We start from the raw sequence: 19,992 nt of genomic DNA on the forward strand, positions 1-19,992 counted from the left end.
TGGGTAGCCCCCCAGAATGGCTGAGGAGATGAAAAACTGGAGAGAACAATGTTCTTCTCACACAGCCCTTACATTGTCCTCCACCACCTTCTGCATGTGTAACCCACTAGCCACTGTATGTTGTGTCCCTCTCTGTGCCCAATCCACAGAGCACACGAGTCTAGCATAGACCCAGCCTTGTAGCACGAGCTGTGGAGATCCCTGCTTTCTGTGCTGGAGGGCCCTGCTATTGTGCTTAGACTAGCTCGAAGATAAGTTAAAAGAGACCTCCTGGGTCACTGAGTCCGGTCCCAGCCATCCCAGGCAGCCCTGTCATACAATCCTGTTCAAAAACTTACTATGAGCATATTGGCTGTTTAGGACAAGGGGAGCTGATTTCTCCAAAGTGGTTCCATCACTAAATCTATCGAGGTCTCAGTGCAAGTTTATTTTAAAACCAGAGTTGAGTCCAGACTATGCTCCCAAATTGGAGCACCATCTGTGACTGGAGGGCATCTAGCATCCAAATCCCACTCTGGAGCCAACATTTAAAATTATTACTTTGCTTCTGTGTAGCTGATTCCCCCTTGCTGTCATCATAACCGGCTAATATACTGTGAGAGTCTTACACTAGCACCAAAAGCTCCATTGTACATTCACATAGTGAGAGACAGTCTGTTCCCTAAAGACCTCACAACCTAAACAGAGAAGGCAAACAAAGACTGCAAGAAAAGAAGTATTATGCCCGTTTGCTGGTAAGCAAACTGAGGCACAGAGACATTACATGACTTTTCCAACATCACACAGGAAGTTTTTAGCAGTGTTAGGACTGACACTAGATTTTCCTCTGGTGTTTATAATCACAAACTTTTCTTCCCTCCCAGTCCAGAGCCAAATAATTTGAATCACCTGAAATCCAGACTGTCAGGCCTTGGCCCAACCTCTAATTTAAAAAAAATCAAAAGGAAAACTCTACCTTGATAAGCTCCCATGGTTAAGGAGAAACCTCTTCCCTGTTCTCTGCTATTCTCCAAGCTTGCCAATGATTCTACCCTACAAGCTTTAATGGAGGTAAGCTCTAACAAGAGACACCCACCTTAAGACTGATCTTGCAGGGTTATACAGCCTTCAGTCCATGTTAACCTGAACGAGAGCCCCAGCTGTGAAGCATCTTTAATGAGAACTGAAGGATCAGGACCAGAAGCTGCAAGTGTCAAGTTTAGCTCATTGGACCTCGCACTCCTGAAAGACCCCTCCTGACTATTGTAATGCAGCCAAGACTAACTAGCCAATCAGATGGCCTCTCAGTTTACTGACTGTAATGATAAATTAAATGGATCACAATATTATGCAACACAGACTCCCCTGTCCCCTGGAAAGGGGAGTCTTTGCACATGGAGTGAAGTGTTGTGCAGGGATCTTACTCTCACTGTTATTTTGTTCATAACAAACTGCTGCTTGTTACATGACAGACCTCAGTCTAGACTATGGTTAGCATAAGAAGACCCGAGAATGGTATACTGCTGAAGTACACAGGGGCTTCATCTATGAAAGTTACAAGGGATGCCAAGAGATCTCCTGCACCTTCACATAATGGACATCAACGGGAACACACAGCCCGTGAAGGTTACAAACGCTCATCAATACATACATCCAAGAGTAATGTGCACTTCCTGCTAAGCATATCTCATACAGATCAAGCAGAGATCACAGAGGTCTATCAAGCTATGGTGATTCAAACAAGGAAGATTCTGGAAGAGTAAGTGACATCTGAAGCTGTCTCCTTATCTCACCCAGGAAAGTCCTTTAAAAAAGTCTTCAGCTTTCTGCCCCCTTTCTCTGAAGACTGATCAGGTTTGCTTCACATCACTGGGATGGTGCTGTAGGCCTGAGGTTTAACTCCCCCTATACTCAACCGGCCTTGGGTGAAACTCAAGGATTTCACCACCAAAATTAAGAAAAAATGCTCCACTGCTGCTAAGGTGCTCCCACCTCAGAAATGCCCTTAACAGGAGTTATAACACCAAGGGTTGTAAAGTAGAGACACCCAGGTGCTGGGAAGTTTAGGAAGGAAACAGAAAGCCCCCAAGAATTGGTAAAATAGATAAGATAAATTCTGACCAGTGGATTTATGCTGACCATCTGCACAAAGAAAGAAGGTCATAAATAAGTGACAATTTGAGCATGAAAGATAAAATGTAAAAAGACTTGAGCAGGGAGGAGAAAAAATAGGTGCCAGTGTGTGATTGGTTAAATTTTGTTACCTGGGGTACTGAATTATGTGATCGGTTTAGTGAAGTTAAAGAAGGTAGCGAGTTTTACCTATAAAATGTAACAAAAAAACAATGCTCTTTGGGAAACATCTCCAGACTGGAATTTAACACCAAGCTGCTAGAACTCTGACCCCTCTGCATGACCATGATGTGCGGAGGCATCGCTGGAAACCCCCAGATGAGAGGATCCTGACTGGCCATCAGGTGAATTTTGTCTGTATATTGGGAGTGGTGAAGATAAGAGATTTGCTTGGTATTTGTGTTCTGTGTGTTGCTAATAAATAGATGTTTAGAGCACAGCTGTGTAAGGCTCTTTCACTGGGAAAAGGTTCCGCAGTCTCTTAGAGCCCTGAGCCCCTTGGGAAGGGCAGGGACCTAAATTGACTAGGCCTTGAGCCCTTGGTAGGGTATAGGCTGTGTGCCTTAAATTGAGTGGGTAACCGTGCTTTTTTTCTAATTGGCAGACAAGAGGGCTCCCTCTATTCTCAGGTCCAGGCTGCTCACACATTAATGACACTGCAGGCTGGTGGGCCAGAAGCAGGACGCTTTTCTCGGGGTAGTACCAGGGTTCATGATGTAGGACTCACAAACAGCTTTCAAGGAGTCTATTGCTTTATGGCTTCCGGGGAGGGAAGTCTTGTTTATTTGTTGTAAGGAGGGGTCACAGTCTGGGTCATCATTTCCTGGTGCAGACTTTTTTTTGGTCATTGGACGGCTCCAAATGCCTGGTCTAAACAGAGTGTAACAGCAAAAAGCAACAGACGAGAAGACCTGAATCCACGAAGGGACCTTAGTGTTGCAACTCTGAGCGTTCCTAATTTTTAGGAGCCTGGAAAAATCACTGGAGCAACATTGGGATCGCTAACACCTGAGTTAGGCATCTGGGCGATGAATGGGGAGAGAGAGGTACCTAACAATGGGATCCCCAACAGGCAGCATGCTAGGTAGAGGGTTGACTAGGGCAGCCAATGGGAAATGCTGCAGAGAGGGCTGTGTTCTAATCCTGCCCCTTTCCTGGGTATATGGTGACAGAACTGGGGTGGGGCAGGACCCACGCACTTTTTGAAAGTAGACTGGCCTGTCCACTTTTCCCCAGGGTGGACCCCTTCCCCTCCTCTTCTCCCCGAGGCCCCACACCCCGAGCCAGGCCAGAGTGGATCCCTGCTGTAGGGAGCCATGGCAGACCCTCCACCTGCTCACAGTGCAGGGGGGACAGAGAGAAGCCCCTGGCCCATGTCCCCACCTGGCCCATGGCAGGTGGAGGGTCCACAACTCCATGCCGGCTCCCCACAGCTGCCTGCACAGCAATGCCTGACCTGGCTCCAGCAGGGGGTGGGACTCAGAGCTGCAGCCCGGCCATGGTAAGAGCTGCACAGGCAACTGTGAGGAGCTGGGGAGTCACGGACCCTCCACCTAGCCTGGGCTGTGGCTCTGAGGCATCCCTGCACCTGGCCGGAACTGGGTCTGAGAGAGCCACACTGGCAGCTGTGGGAAGCCTAGGTCCCTCCTCCTGCCTTGGGTGGTGGGCCTGAGACATGAGCAGGAGGCTGCTTTTGCCCGCCACGGGGTGGGCTCCCGGCCCTGTTCTGGCTTCTGGCTTGGCCAGGGGTAGGGCCTTAGGGGGTGAGTCCTCCTCCCCCCACTTTTGGGAGGGCTCCAGCTCCCCTGGTTTGATGTCTAAGCCCAGACTGCAGCAAGGTGCCTTGTTCTTCTTGCAGTCTCTAGTTGGGAACTCCTCCCCTGGAGGCAGGTGACTTAGGCTCCTAAGCTGCTTCTTGTGAGAATGAGTTAGGCTCCTGCTGGGAGCAGGGGATGGGAAAAGAAAGCAGCAGGAGCTCTAGCTCAGGGTTAGTGACTAGGCAGACTGGGGGCCAAATCTGGACTGCCAGATGCTTTTGAATGGACCCTGAAGTCTTTTTATTTACCCATTACCATTAATGGTGGTGGTGTGGTTTTTTTTTTCAAATTGTCTCTGGGGTCAGCACCTTGCCTATACCTTGACCAAGAAATTTGGACCTTGACAAAAGATAATTGCCCACCTCTGCCGTAGTGTCTAACCATTAGCCTTGTGATTAGAATAGCTAATTAGATTGTAGGAGTCTCTGGTGCAATTCCCCTCAACCTGCTGAGGGGACAGGATTTGGCTAGGGAACCCCTCTGTCTTGCGTGAACACTTTGGGATTCTTCGGTGGGGCTTTATCAGTCTTTCCTGTTGAAGCCAGGCTACTCCAATTAAATAATTAAATAGTAATTGGGCCAGACACAGCACGAGACTCACTCTGTAGATCGGTGGTTAGAGCACTGTACTGAGAGGCAGGGGATCCCTGGTCAAATCTTGTCTCCTTTCCCATTGAGGAAGGGCAGCAGAGGAATGTTCATCTTTCCTGGTTTGTGCTGGTGTTTAGGGGTGAGACAGGCAGCAGGGTGCATGGGCGGAGGCAGAAACTTAAGCTGTGGGGCACCTTCTACAGCAGTTAGGTGCCAGTGAGTTTAAGCTTCTACAGGATTAGGTGGCAGCTGAGCAGGGGGGGGTTGGATTGCAGGGGTGCCTAAATCCCTTTGTACCTCTGGCTCTAAATGCCTGAAGAGCAAAAAGGATAGAATTCAACTCCAGATGTGTATTTGAATTTGCAAGAGTTCACACCAAGAATGCTAGGACTCTCCTCAAACACAACATCGACACTTAAAGAGGGGTTGAACTGACTGAACCATCCACTGAATGAGAAACACCTGGTGAACCTTCTAGCCCTCTAACACCTCCACCCAACCCAGGCCTTTTTAAAGAGGTCTTTCTTGCTGCGTCTCTCCATTAGGGTGGAGTTAAACCTGCTGTTGAAACTCTTCAAGCCAACCATTGGTTTGATGGCTACAAACTCCACCCTAAAATGGTGGGGGAGGGCACTTCAATGAAAGAGAGCAGAGCTGAGGACTCTGTTTCTCAGGCCAGTTCTTGTTTGCATCTGGGCTGCTTTGCCTCTTCAAAGTGTAAGGACGCAGGCCCAGAGCACAAGACAGAAACGTTTTAGCAGAAGACAAAGTCCAGGTAAAAAGAATAATGGGGTGGAAAAAGCCCTCTGAGGGGAATAAAAAGGTGAATGTGCAAATCCTTTATGTAACAGCAAGATAATATGGGAGTGATCAGGAAACACACAGACTGATCCACTAGCATTTGAGTAGGCTAAGTTTGTAGCAGCAGGAGGATCAGGTAAGGATAGTAGGGTGACTAGATAGCAAGTGTGAAAAATGGGGATGGGGTGGGGGATAATTGGAGCCCATATAAAAAAAAAGTCCCAAATATCGGTATTATCCCTATAAAATTGGGATATCTGGTCACCCTAGGACAGAGACTTTTCTCTATACTTTTTCTGAAGCAAAGCTTTATGAGTCTCTTGTCCTACAACTAGCTATAATGTTTTCATAGCCTAGCTGTGGGTGGCCCTGAAATACAAAGGGGATGATACTCTGTCCTAGTATAAATGTGGACTGACTCCCTAGATGTTAATGCTGATGTCTGAGAGGTGATTCAGACCCCTGAGGTGGTTCTAGGCAGTGATGTAAGGCATGCCTGCCCCGCCCCGCCCCGGGGTCCCTTCAGTGCTCTCAGCCTCTCATGTTGGTAGGCAAAGCACCATGGGGTAGGCTGTTACCAGCTTGCCCCTTGTAAGTTGCATACTGCTGGAATTCACAGCTGATCGACACTGGGACTGTGCCAGGGGACCAGGGGGATGGAGACATGATGCAGACACAAAGTGGCTTTAAATGGGTGCAGTGTAATGGATAGCTCAGTGGTTTGAGCACTGGCCTGCTAAACCCAGGGTTGTGAGTTCAATCCTTGAGGGGGCCATATAGGGATCTGGGGGGAAAATCTGTCTGGGGATTGGCCCTGCTTTGAACAGGGGGTTGGACTAGATGATCTCCTGAGGGTCCCTTCCCCAACCCTGATATTCTCATGGAAGCTGACTCACTGTAGCTATCTGAGCTCCTCTCCTGGCTGTAGGAAAGTATCTATGTGATCCTGACAATCCTTCAGGCTTTGTCTACACTATGCAGCTTTTAGAGAGACAACTGTGTTGCTAATAGTTGGGCAGTGTAGCTGCTGTTTTGCTGACAAAATACTTCCAGCCAGGGTGACCAGATGTCCCGATTTTATAGGGACAGTCCTGATTTTTAGGCCTTTTTGTTATATAGGCTTCTATTACCCCCCCCCACCCCCTGTCCCAATTTTTCACATTTGCTGTCTGGTCACTCTACTTCTACCCCCAATGACCAGGCATTCGTGCTCTCGACAGGAGAGCACTCCTGATGGCATCATGCTGTTCGCACTGACGCTTGCTGTGGCAAAACTTTTGTCTTTTGGGGGAATAAGCAGCTCTCAGCGACAACATCTTTTGTTGTTCAATTGCCAGTGTCCACATAGGCCTTGGTCTTTACTTTTTTTCTGGACCCCTGTCTTGTGTTCTGAAGACAGCCTTTCCATCGAGCTGAGGTCTCCATCTGTCCCCCCCTTCTCATAACATGAGTGATTCACAGCCAGGAATATATTTATCCTCTCAACAGCCCTGGGAGGCTGGGCAGTGCTGTTATCCCTGCGTGTGGAGTATAGGGGCTAAGTGACTTGCCCAAGGCATATGGGGAATTAACAAGTGTAGGGACTTGAACTGAGATCTCCAAAGCCCCAGGAAGCCTCACTAACCACCAGACCACCCTTCTGCTGTTCCATAAGGGTAGGGGTGGCAGGTTTGTATAATTTTTGGTGGTGCCCAGATCGGGTCCAAGTCTCCCCCCGACCCCCCACACACCTACCTAAGGCTCTGGGAGGGGGCTTGGGGTGGAGGCTCTGGGAGGAAGTTTGCGTGCCAGAGGGGTGTGAGGTGGAGGGATGCGAGACTTTGAGACAGAGTTTGGGTGCAGGCTCTGGGATGGGGCAGAGGGTTGGGGTGCAGAAGGGGGTTTGGGGTGCAGGCTCTGAGAGAGTGAGTTTGGGTGCGGTAGGGCTGCAGGCTCTGGGAGGGAGTTTGGGTGCTGGATGTCGGCTCTGGGCTGGGATAGGGCTGGGGTGCAGGAGGGGGTTTGGGGTGTGGCAGACAGGCTGTCCCAGAGCTTGGAGCCAGAGAGGAGGATGACTCCCAGCCCTCTCTCTGCTGGCAGCAGCAGCAAACAGGGGGGCCTCCCTCCCCCCGGCACGATACTCACCCAACCCCCCACCGGCTGCTGCTCAGGAGGTCCAGCCAGGCTAAGACCCCCGGAGATGACTCAGTTGCCTGCTGGAGGGTGTGGGGGTGTGCCATGCACCTCCTTCCTCCACAGGCACAGGCGCCGCCTCCACTGCCCCCGGCACCGCTCCCTTATAGCCGACTGCAGCAGTGAGGGAGCACACTGCGGAGCTGCTGGGGGCGGATGCTCAGGAGAGGCGCATGGGGGCAGGGCTGGGGGAGAGACCTGGCCCCAAATATTGGTGAGCTGGGTCCCCCCTGGGCCTTGAATTTGCTGGAGCCCTGGTGTAACCTACACACATTCTGGGTATGGGGGTTCTGTCTTAAGAGAGAGATTAATGAAAAAAGAATGAGGAGCACTTGTGGCACTTTAGAGACTAACAAATGCATGCATCTAATGAAGTGGGTTTTAGCCCATGAAAGCTTATGCCCAAAACCCACTTCATCGGATGTGTGCATTTGTTAGTTTCTAAAGTGCTACAAGTAATCCTTGTTCTTTTTGCTGATACAGACTAACAGGGCTATGGCTCTGAAAAGAAATTAATGAGTTTGCTCTGCAGCCTTAGCTAACAGTCAAGTGGTTTTTAGCTCATGCAGTAAAGGCTCATGCACAAAGCTCCAGAGGTCCCTGGTTCTGTCCCAGGGTCTGTCGGTGTTACATGGGCCCGTACAACTTGTCGCCCCTGCTCTCTTGTGCTCAGTGAAACATTTTGCTGCTTAATCCTTTTCATCTTTGCAGGGTTCATTTGAACAGCTTGGCTAAGCATGAATTAAAGGTGCTGGGTGTCTCAGTTTTCCGTCTCTCGATCGCACCGTTAAGGCCCAGTGAGTCATTTGAGGTAACACCACTTAGCGGTTGCAGGTGTTTGGAACAGCCTGTAATTATGCAGCCTTTACAAGTGGAGACTGAGACTAAGGCCCATGGGTGGTGGGTATAATAGACCAGGGGAGGCTGTGCTGTGGCCACTGGGAGCCCTGGTTGCAGGGTTTGTCAGCAAAGATTTTGCTTTATTATGCCCCATGCAGGTTCCGGGGTGGCTGAGGCATATATCCCCTCCTCAGCTGCCCTGGAACCTGCATGGGACATATCAAAAACATCTTCTAATAGACGCTTTCCCCTGGGCGGGTTGGGTCCGGGGAGGGGAGGGGAGGCACGATGCCTGTCTGGCCGTTAGTGGTGGGGAGGGAGTGGGTGCTCAGTGCTTCTCCAGCCCAGGGGCAGGGGGTTCTTGGGGCTCTGGCCATGGAGCATGGGTGGAAGGGAAAGAGCTGGAGGCTAGCCTCCTCAAAGGGAGGCTCTAGGCGCTCATGTTAAGGCCAATAGCTGAAATGTGCTCACGGAGCTTGAGTGCTTTGCCTTTTGGGTGCCCAACTTTGGGGGGATGGTACCAGAGTTTTAAGAACCCAGCACCCACAACGGAGGTCGCGCTTTCAGAAGACTTCTGCTCTTCTCAAGGCACCATATGCGGTCAGATTTTCCAGAGGGCTCAGCCTGTTGCTTGCTGAGGCCTCTGAACATCCGGCTGCATGTGTTGCCATGAGAAGAGCTGGCTGGAGGCTGACAGTTCAGTCTTGGGGCAAATTTCAAAGTTTCAAAATGTGTCTTTGCTCCACACTGACACGGAGACAAAACCTTTAGAAATCGGCGTGGCCAGAAATGGCTGGTTTTTGGTTTGGAGATGTCTGGCTTTCAGTTGGGGTGTCTGTCTGGGGAAGTGACCTGGAAGCATTAAAACCTTCCCTTGGAAATTGCTGCATCTCTGTGAAACATGTCAGCTTTGAGTGCGAAGCACTCTGAAGAGTCTGATCCTTGTGGCCTGGTGTTCAGATGGGGCTGTTGTTCCCATTGGTTTCAACGGAGGCTGCAGGTGCAATAGCCCTAGGCATGTCCAGCTTGACATGTGAAGTTAGTGGACCCATTTGAATATACTGGTCTAAGTGACTTGACCAAGGGCACATAGTAAGTCAGTGGCAAAGCTCAGGTCACAGTCTGGGAGTCCCTATTGTGACCTAAAGCTCAAGTTAGCCACTAGGTGATAGCTAGCTACTAAAACCTGCGGCCCACATGCTGTGAAGTTCCCAGCCAAGATGACCTGGAGGATAGAAACAGACTGTTAATCGCTGGCTCCCATGTCATGCTGTTACAGCACTCGGGTTTCTCTTCCCTCTGCTGTGCTGGTGTTGCTAATCTCCTACTCAGTGAGGTGTCACCCACCGGTCAATGTGTCCCTCTGTAACAGCCTCCCAGTCTGGACCCTAGATCTTGTAGCCCAAGCCTTAAAGCTTTAGAGGTCCCTGGTGTTAGTCGCTGTGGAGGTGGTAGCGTATCGCCTGACCCACTGGGGAAACTGGTTTGCTCTGCATCCCAGCATCCTTTGAGAATGGGAGGCAGCAGGCATAGACTGACCCCTCCCAGACCTTAGTCTGGCCAGAGGCGACTGAGAACTGCTGGGCTAGATACAATGATTATGGCAGTAGTTGTTGGTTTTTTGCTTGTGCTTTAGTGCAGGCCTCTGTTTTGAACTAAGAAGTTATAGCCACTGCCTGCCAGTTTGTAGTAACGAGCCATGAAGTTTCCTCAGTGTGTTCTCCTCCCCCCTCCAGCTGGGCTGAGGGTGACCTAGAGGACAAGGTGTTTTCCACAGGGAGCTCAGAGGGCCGTTTGCCCAGGTGAATACCTGCCTAGCAGGAGGTGCTGTGAACAGCCTGAGGGCTGAATGCAGAAGGGGAGGCCTATCAGGGAGCCCTAGGGCCCAGCAGAGGGGTGCTGACAGAGTTTGGAAGGGTTCAGGGTGGAGGACTTGCCCCCTGGGTGCTGAGAGGCGAATGAGCTGGCTGGGTGAATTGTGAAGGGCTCAGAGAAGAGGGCCACGTGGAGGAACGTGTGACGCCTCAGAGGAGAAGGAATGGCGCCAAGGAGACGGGTTAGAGGGTGGTGTGGCTAGGGCTAGTGGGATGAGATGCAGGCAGGGTGAAATTGTGCAGGGGGCTGAAGGGAAGGAGAAGGCGCTAGTGTGTGATGCAGGAGAGAAAGCCAGTGGAGGGAGTGAGGAGGAGGGGTGTGGAAAGATGCTCTTGGCAGCACCACTTTGGATGCAGGAGAGGAAATAAGGGAAGTCAGAGGTACAGTCTGTCATAGCCATTAGCCACTGTAGAATGACTCCTAACTATTGGCTGCCTTTACTTGACTGTTAACCACCTTAAAGGTACAATAGTATCCAGGTGCATCCCTTGAGCACAGGCCTGCTAGAAGCAACAAGCTTCAACTAAGCAAACCTCTAACTCCTCCGAGCTACCTTAAATTCGCCACTTTCCACATTGGTCCTCCCTGGGTAACATGCAAAGACAACAAGCTACATGCAACCTGCCATCTGCACCACCAGTAGCCCCCGTTCTCCCAGTCCAAGTGGGGGAGGTCTCTTACCTCTATTAACTGGCTCATGGCCACTCTGGAGTAAGACAGCAGGAGGGCAGAGCACCTTTGCCAGCAGAGAGGATGCTGATCCCACGCCATCTTATTTCCTCTGCCTGTCTGTCTCTCTCGCTTGCTCTCTGTACTGGAGCCCAAGCAGGGAGGGTGATTGATAGCCTGCTAGCTTCCTGCAGCGCTCTCGGCATCTGCCAGAAGCTACCCCATACGGTCCTTTCCACTCCTTGCAGCCTTGCTTTCTAGTCCGGCAGCCGCAGCGCCAGCCTTGGGGAGTCATTAATTAATTAGATCAGTGATCGGTGTCGCTTACAGAATGCTCTGGGCCGAGGGGTGGCAGTGCTCTGAGCTCTAACGTTGCCAGCAAGGTGGCGACTGGAGACCAGACCCCACTCCCCGGAAGTGGAAGCTATTTACTTATTACAGCCCTGCATCCATGCAGCTGATGACTGATTCCAGCTCTCCTCTCTTGTTTTCTCCTGGCTGGTCGATAGCAATGTCTCTTCCCTAACCAGAAGGGCGGCAAGTGGGGCCGGATTAACCTTATGTGGGCTCAGTGCCAAACATCTTTGTGGGCCCCCATGGAGGCAATGGAGCATGGTGTGAGGGGGTCGGTCCCTGGAGTGAGGGGCCAGCCAGAGGGAATGGCTATTTACAAACCGGCCATTGCCAGACACACCGTGGCCTGCCTGGCCCTGTGCTGCCAGCCTGCCCCTTTCCCTCAGGGGTGGGCCTATGCCATGCCACAGAGCCCCACCCAACGCCCCCTGACTCCCTATGGCCAGAGACTCCCCCAGACCCACTATACCCTGCGCCACCTCAGACCCACCCACAAATGCACAGCGCCTTGCACAATACCACCCCTGCCCACAGCCCCACCACAAGTGCCCAGCACCCCCCCACAGAACCCCCAGTTCCTAATGCCCCAACACACACACCCTCCCTGCCCCTTCACAGCCTAGCCCCGCCCACCATACACCCCACAGACCCACTCCCCGAAGCCTTGCCTCCAGGCTGCACTGACCGGCCCTGCTGGGAGGTGACTGTCTGCCAGGCTGAGCTGGCAGCGCAGCCAGTGCCGGTCCCAAGGCCGGGAATCGCTCACTCCCCTCAGGAGTGGTGCAATCTGCCAGGCCAGGACCTGCCCTGACTGGGGTCCCTAAAGATGCACTTGCCTGGAGGGGCCCAGCCAAGCCAGCTACACTGTCTCCCCCTCACACACTTGGCTGAGACTGGCCAGGCTTCTGCACCAGTTTGGGCTGCTCAGCTGACAGGCGGGGCCCCACAGGTGGTGGGGAAATAGAGACTGCCCAGAGCCAAAGGTGCACTGGAGTCCGGCCAGGAGGCTGAGAGGAGCAGGGAGTGGGGCCGGGGTGGAGAGGAGCCCTTCGCCTGCCCGCTGGCTGAGAGGAACAAGTGGTGGGCAGGGGGAGCCAGCGGGGTCTCAGGGCGCAGTGCAAGCGGAGTAGGCCAGGTTGCCCTCTAAGCATGGGCCCGGCTCTGTGGTGCCACTGGAGCCATTGTAAACCCGGCACTGGCAGCAAGCAAAGCTATGTGTAATCCGTGTTTTAGCTAGCTAATACCGGCAGGGTCAATAGCTGCAGAGAGGAATTTTTAATGTGCTACATTTATCAGGCAGCTTTCATCCCAAAAGGCTTTGCAGTCATATGCTATCAGGCCTCATCTGATCTCAAGTCTGTGCCACTCTGAAAGCGGTTTGAACTAACCTGGAAAAAGACACTTAGGGCATGGCTACACTTACATTTTTGCAGCGCTGGTAGTTACAGCTGTGGTCGTACAGCTGTGTAGGGCCAGCGCTGCAGTGTGTCCACACTGACAGCGACCAGCGCTGCAGTATGGCCACATTTGCAGCATTGCGTGCTGTTGGGAGTGGCTGCATTGTGGCAGCTATCCCAGTGTTCAAGTGGCTGCAACGTGCTTTTCAAAGGGGGGCGGTGGAGTGTGACAGGGACTTGCGGAGAACAGAGAGAGTGGATTTTTGGAGCAGACATTGTGCACAGCTCCCTGCCTTGCACGTTCAAAAGAGCGGTGGTGGGTGGAGTGACAGGGAGTCGTCGGGAGACAGAGAGAGTGGATTTTTGGAGCAGACATTGTGTTGCTGAGTCCCTGCCTTGCAATTCGGCCATTTCCCCACCCCTCTCTCAATCACTTCTAAATGTAAAAGGCTTCAGACCAGATAAGCAGCTTCTCCGACGGACTCCCCCCCTCTCCCGCCCCCCCCCGTGCTGTTTGTCTCCTCAAGCAACAGCTGTGAACATTCCAAGCCTCGGCTCGCTCGCTCACTGCAGCAAAGAGCAGCTGTGTTGTTTTTAGATAAGTAGGCTCCGGGAGTACCTTCCGTTTGTTGTATACAGAAATTGTGGATACCTCCTAAACCCTGGAGGCCAATAACAGCGCTGGTGAGTGTCCACACCTGATGAGCAGCGCTGCATGAGCAGCGCTGGATTCGCTACACCCGTAGCAGACCAGGTGTACAGCTCAGGCGCAGGAAGGGAGTTGCAGCGCTGGCTGAGCTCTGTAAGTGTGGACACCTGGTAAGTTGCAGCGCTGTAACCCCCTCACCAGCGCTGCAACTTGCAAGTGTAGCCAAGCCCTTACTCTGGACTAAGAATATCCCCAGCGGGTGTCGTCTAGGTAGAACTATAGGAGTACAAAGCTGCTGGTAAACGTTCTGATGTAAATGAACCCGAAGCAGGTTTGATCAAAAAGGTGACTTGGACCAAAAACCTGCCCGGAACTCCCAGCTACTGCAAGAATCTGTGCGGGCTGCTGAGTTAGTAGGGGAAACTATCCGTGGAGCTAGTACTAAATCAATGCCCGGGGTGCTGGATTGTTACAGGCCCCATCATGCAGATGAAAGGGATACCAAGGTGTGTTAGCAATAAGGTTGTTAAAGTTGGGGCTGGTGGGGAAAACCAAGAATTCCATTTCATGACAAATTTGGCTGCTTTCTAATGCAGAACAAATGAAACCTTTTAATGGGGCAGACTGCACTCTGCAATAGCAAATAGCCCAGTGATCAGGGCCTTCACCTGGGATGTGGGAGCTCCAGGCTCAAGTCCCTTCTCCTCCTGATTCAGAGTAAGGGAGGTAAGAAATTCTGCTGCCAGCAGGGACTGACTGGATAGGGGGGGCTCTCCCTTGTGATCAGCCTATTGGCCATTCAGTTTCATTTTTGACCAGAAATTCCATCCTGGACCTGAGACCTTCCCAGTGAAAGTGTTTTCCATTGACACCAATCTGGTCCCATAACACGTTTGTTTCAACAAATCAGCATTTTCCAGTTTATTAAAAAAAAAAAAAAAAAAAAAACACCTTCCAGGACAAATTCCCAACCAGCAGTAGTCAAAAGGCCAACGCTCTAGACACGTTCCCTCGGGGTAATTCAGGCTTGCCAGCTCAAGTGATTTTTTTTTTTTAATCCTGTGTCTTGTGATATTTTGTCATCTTGAAGCCCCAGCTCCTGGAGGCATATTGTACAGGGCAATCTAGGCTTTCACCTTCAAATAAGCTTCTAACGCATGAGCTGTGAGGAAAAGCTTAAACTATGCCCCTACCTTTCCCTCACACCTCCATCCCCCAGCTCAAAAACAGTAAATGAAGACCCCAAACTTGTTTTATATTTTTAAGTCACTCAAGATTTTATGGGGCCTATGACGATTTTTGAATGCTTGTACTAGCAGCTACATCCTGCCCTCTGTAGCTCTTTTTTTCTCTGAGGGGATCCGGTCATGTCTGGCCAGGAGTCAGGCAAGGACATATACTTGTTCTTGGAGGATGGGATCACCTTGTGGGATCACCTCCCCAACAATAAAGAACAGGGAGGAAGGTGGAGATTCTCAAATCTGCTGTTCTCCCCAGGTGTTGTAGCCACATGTATCATGGCTTAGCTGCTTTACGCAAGTCCCTGATTATAGATCAAGCACAAAAGGAAATATTTCCATGTGTATATGGTGAGTTACAAACAGTCTAGGCAAAGCTGGTCTGCCTGTGTCCCCATTCGTGATCAGCCTATGGCGCTGGGAGCAGTGGAGGAGGGAAATCTCTAAGTATAACATTAGAGAAAACCACCCATTAAAGCCTAAATGCTGACCCTTCCCATGCTGCCAGCCGATTCAGTGCCCTGGACAGACATAGTGATAGTGGGAAATCCTCTGCTCCTACATTTCCCTGCCTTACCAAGAGAAGCCATGAGGTGGCACTGAGGAGGCAGGAAATAATACAGAAGCTGCAGCAGTGGCCAAAGGCTCGTCCATTTTTCCCAGATTCCAAATGGGATTTGTGAACCCTTGGGGAAGAAGAACTAAACTAGTCCTATTTATCTCCTTTTTTTAAAAAAAGGAAAAAAAAGTCTCAGCTAGACTCCAAAGCTGTTAGAATAACAATAAAATGGACCTACTGTATCTTTATCAAACTTTGTTTTGCTACACCCAGACGGAATGCAATAGACACCTACTATTGTCTTATTTATGGCACGAAAGAGTTGCCCTTTTCAGTGCAGTTCATATCTTTTTCCAGCAAACCCCCCAATTTCCAGACTGAAGGGAGTGTGAGGTTGATTTGCTGGGATCTCAGGGAGTTATCCCTTCCCTGGGTACTGTTAAATTAACTCTGCCACCAGAGAACATATCCTCAGGACTCCTAAAAATACTTCTAGACAAGCAACATCAAGTGTGCTTGGTGCTGTACAAACTTTGTAAGAGATGGCCTGCTCCTGGAAAGCTTGATGAATGGCAGCGATCTTTGAATTTCCTGGAGAGCATACTCCCTAGTCGAGATCTTAGCCACCACAGCTGTAGTTGTGGTATTCGTACACAGGTAAAGTTTTCAGGGACCAAACTTGAGATCTTTGCAGCAAATGCACTTGGACGCTTGTTTACCAAGGGCTGCCTTTGGCTGTGGTCATTGAAAAGCAGTATTGCCATTTCCAAAATAATAAGCTAGGGCCTTCAAAATGAGATTTTAAAAAAAAGTTGGGGTTCTCCTTATTTGCCTTTTGATTGTCACGTCTTTAGAGGGTTCATGATTCTCCAGCTTTTCTGTACAGCCATGGGGGCTAGAAACTTCTTGCTTCACTGAGAGTTGATTCTTATGGGATCCCCAGACTCCAGAAGCTGAAGCTTTGGGGAATATTGCAGGACTTGTGAGTTCATAGGTGCTGGAACTGCAACATGCCCTGGTTTTAAGTGGTTTCCATTATATCCAGGGTTTACTTTGGTTAAATGGCTCTCGGTACCCCCACTATACAAATTGTTCCAGCTCCCCATGTGAGTTTGGAGAAAGTGCCTTTATGTAACTAAGGAAAACAAAGGTATAGATCTCCCACTTGTTCCACACTCTTTGACTGGGCTTTATCACAGCCCAATAGGAACTCTTCTTGGAGCCCTCATTAAGATGAGCAGCATGTTGTTTTAGTGAAACCACAGAGGCTACTCAGCTTGCCATTGTAGCTTGAATCTTTGGTAACATCTTGAAAAAAATAAAGGACATGTCCTTCATCTAGGGTGACCGGATGTCCCTATTTTATAGGGACAGTCCCGATTTTTGGGTCTTTTTCTTATATAGGCTTCTATTACCCTCCACATCCTGTCCTGATTTTCACACTTGCTGTCTGGTCACTCTACCTTCATCTTGCCAAATAAATATCTTTACCAACCAGCCTTGGCACTGTGCAGAGAAAGGGAATTCCGTTTCACGGAGGATTTTAATATTTCCAAAGTTGGGTTTCAATATGATTCCGAATAAAACCCAGATTTTGAAATCTGCCATGAAAAGGAATGGAGCCTCAGCTCCAGGATAGTTCACCTGGTGGGCTGCCACAGAGCTGTGGACATTGGGAATCGGGGCTGCCATGGGATCGGTGTGCCCAGGGTGGGAGAGTCTGGGGGAGTGAGAGCTTGGCAGTGCACAAGGTGAGTGGAGGAGAAGCCTAGGAGCCTGGGAAGAGAGCCTGGAAGTCCTGTCAGTTTCCCAAGCAGATGCTGGGGAGCTGGGCATGTGAACTAGCTGAGCTGGCAGTCTGTGTGTGATGTTTTGGTTTCTGACACTTTTATTCTCTGATCGAAAAATGTTTGTTCCACTGGCGATCTTCCAGCCAGCTCTACCTCCTACCAGATAATACCACATTATCATATAAAGATTAAGCTGTGATTTAGATACCCTCAAGAGAAAATGAGGCAGTCTGGACCAGAGTCAAGTCCCTCTTCTGCTGTAGATAGGCTTGGAAGGATCGGATTTTATTGGCAAACGCCAATTTCGTTGTACCCACCTTGAGACAACATTTCCATTGAAGAGGATAGAAATTTAATGATCAGCAAAGTAAGAAAAATGCTGCTGAGGACTTATGAGTTTGATGTAAGGATATTTACTTTGACATGTGGTGATGACATTGTGTTTTAATGCCTATAAGGCTTTAAGTTTGAATGTCAGCATCTACTGTCATGGGTTATTGTCTGACCCCCTCATAATTAGGGGTCTACTTAGATCTCCAAAATCCCACATTTTTCGCAAGTTGGTCAGGGCATCAATGGCAGATTTTGCAGCTGTGTTCATACAGTTGTATATTCCAGGCCTCCTTTATTTCTGCGCTGCTGCTGCTGGGAGCAGCGCTGCCTTCAGAGCCAGGCACCCGGCCAGCAGCCACAGCTGTCTTGCCACGCAGCTCTGAAGGCAGTGCAGAAGTGAGGGTGGCAATACTGCGACCCCTTCCTCCACAATAGACTTGCAACCCCCTTTTGGGTCAAGACCCCCGGTTTGAGAGAGGCTGTGTATTTTTACCATTGTATCGGGTAAAAGTACACAGAAGATCAGTTGTCTTGGTCCATTACTTGTGTTCACAGCTGCAGATGTGGTAGACCCTACTCGTAATATCTTGCAACTTGGACATTTTAAATTGATAGATTATTTTAAGCATTTTTCCCAAACATTGATATTCATTGAAATAATAAACAAATTTTGCCAAGCCTAGCTAAATGTGTGACCTAGGGCAAGCCACTTAGCCTGTTTGTGCCTCAGTTTCCCATCTGAGCAGTGGGGATAATAGCATTGCTTTCTCTCATGGGCACTGTGAGAATAAAGGCAGAGGAGCTCAGGCACTGGGGCGGGGCAGCAAAGTATGCTCTCTAGACCAACAGAAATAAATGGCAATTACAAAATTAAAATGCAGGAGGAAGAGTATTGGCAATTGAAGGCAGGGTGTGCCCCAGTGATGGATTCAACTTGAAATATGTCCACTGGAGGAGCAGTATAGAGACCGTACATAGTATTTCTCATCTTCATTAGTCGAATTATGACCCTGCTAAGCTATCTATACCATAGTGACAGTTTCCTTCTCTAACTATGCACAGAAGTATGATAACATCTCTGTGTCAGGGCAGAATCACTTCCCTGTCTATTTATACAGAAACCCCAAATATTCTGTGTCCTGTAGATACGCTTTCCTTTTAAATTCCCAAAAAGCAACTCAAGCGTCAAGTTACTTGTTTAAACATTAATGTGGAGTCCTGCCAAGCTCGGGCCGCCTGCCAGCGGTTTCCATGTTGACAGGGAATGTTTTGCAGTGCACCTTGGGATAAGACTGTGACTACTTGGTTATTTTTTTTGTTAAAAAAAGCTAGTAAATAAAGTAGCTGAAAAATCAAAACAGGCAGCTCCTGTCAACAACTTCTCTCTCCAGTCCATGGAGCTGCATGGTCAGGCTGATAACCTGCACCCTGGTAAGGAACGTGTCTCGCTCCATTTCGGCTAGCGTGACTCTGTTTTAGGACAAAATCTAGCTAGGCTGCTAGTCAAGTGATATTTTGGGAAACAGAGTGGATTGTCCCAGGAGGGAGCTACATTTTTCAGAAGGGTTGAGTCACTCCCGTGGCCAAATATCTCCTTACAGCTGTGTGGGAGAGTGGTGCTGTGTGGGAGGGATCCTGCATCAGGCGCAAGACAAGGAGTCAGGGATAGAACCTGTTCTGTCAGCCAGGCGGCAGCCTTGAGGAAACTGTCATCTTTATTTGCCCAATTATAAAACGAGGACACTGCTTATTTCCTGGGTGTGTTGAGGTGAAATCCACTCACGTTCCAAAAGCCCTTCAAAATCCTAGGAAGGCAGTAACATAGTAATTTTATAATAATCTTGTCGAATAATACGCTTTCTCTTGCATTGCCTCTCTATGTACTTGTATGATCTCACCATAAAAACTCAGCACCTCCCAGTCACTAATGCCTTCTAACCTCACCATTCCCTGGGAGTAGGGAAGTGCTATACATATCTTACAGATTTGGGGAGGCGGGGTGGAAGGAGAAACTGAGGCACAGTAGCCAAGGTCACACAGGAAGACAGTGGCCAAGCCAGGAACAGACCACACCTCTCCTAAGCCCCGGTCTAGTATTTTATCCACTAGTCCATCCAGCCCATCCTCACAATAAATACTGTACCAGGAACTAACCCTCTCCTTCTGCACAAGTTGGTGCCCTGTTGATTTCTGCCTGACGAAAGGCATGGGAACCAGCAGTAGAAGAGAAGCAGGGAGATGCATGTAACATTAACCTGTGCCAGGGGGAGATGTGGACCAGGCTTTATGCCTTCTGCGGGTCCTGACCCACATCCCTTCTGCCTCTGCTGCCCACTAGTTACTAGTCCATTGTATTTCATGCTTTCTCCCGGGCTGCCAGTATGTGTGTGCGTGTGAGCTCCTTAAACGGCCCCTCTCTAATCCCCTAAAACCCTCACCTCTGCTGAAATGGCTGCTTCTGTTCCCAGTTCTGGAGTGACCTGGGTAATTCTAGACCTGTCAGTCTGACCTCAACCCCAGGGAAGCTAATGGAGCAGCTGATACAGGACTCGATTAATGAAGGGTAATTAGTGCCAATCAATGTGGGTTTATGGAAAATAGATCTCAGCAAACTAACTTGATGTCTTTTTTTTTTTTTTTTTTTTTTTTTTTTAAAACAAGTCTGGTGATTGAAGGTAATAGTGTTGATGTAATATATTTAGGCTTCTCTAAGGTGCTTGACTTGATACTGTGAGACATTTGGAGTTAAAAAAAAAAACTAGCAAGATATAAAATTAACATGGACACAATAAATG

At 49.6% G+C, this 19,992-nt stretch overlaps 2 protein-coding genes across 3 annotated transcripts in view; one reads left to right on the top strand and one right to left on the bottom strand.

Moving 5' to 3' along the window:
• Nucleotides 1–11,078, bottom strand: part of TMIE (transmembrane inner ear) — a 64,354-nt gene extending 53,276 nt beyond the window's left edge. Inside the window, exon 1 of the mRNA XM_075063378.1 lies at nucleotides 10,890–11,078. Within this exon, the coding sequence (XP_074919479.1) occupies nucleotides 10,890–10,979 (90 nt within the window). The 5' untranslated portion in view covers nucleotides 10,980–11,078. The remainder of the gene's footprint in view (nucleotides 1–10,889) is intronic.
• Nucleotides 11,079–18,561: 7,483 nt separating this feature from the next.
• ALS2CL (ALS2 C-terminal like) overlaps nucleotides 18,562–19,992 on the top strand; it is a 66,659-nt gene continuing 65,228 nt past the window's right edge. For both annotated transcript variants that reach the window (XM_032778905.1, XM_032778906.1), the window contains exon 1: nucleotides 18,562–18,628. In XM_032778905.1, coding sequence (XP_032634796.1) covers nucleotides 18,602–18,628 — 27 coding nt within the window. In that variant the 5' untranslated portion in view covers nucleotides 18,562–18,601. The remainder of the gene's footprint in view (nucleotides 18,629–19,992) is intronic.

Source organism: Chelonoidis abingdonii, chromosome 2, assembly GCF_003597395.2.
Source record: "Chelonoidis abingdonii isolate Lonesome George chromosome 2, CheloAbing_2.0, whole genome shotgun sequence".
Taxonomy (NCBI): Eukaryota; Metazoa; Chordata; order Testudines; family Testudinidae; genus Chelonoidis; species Chelonoidis abingdonii.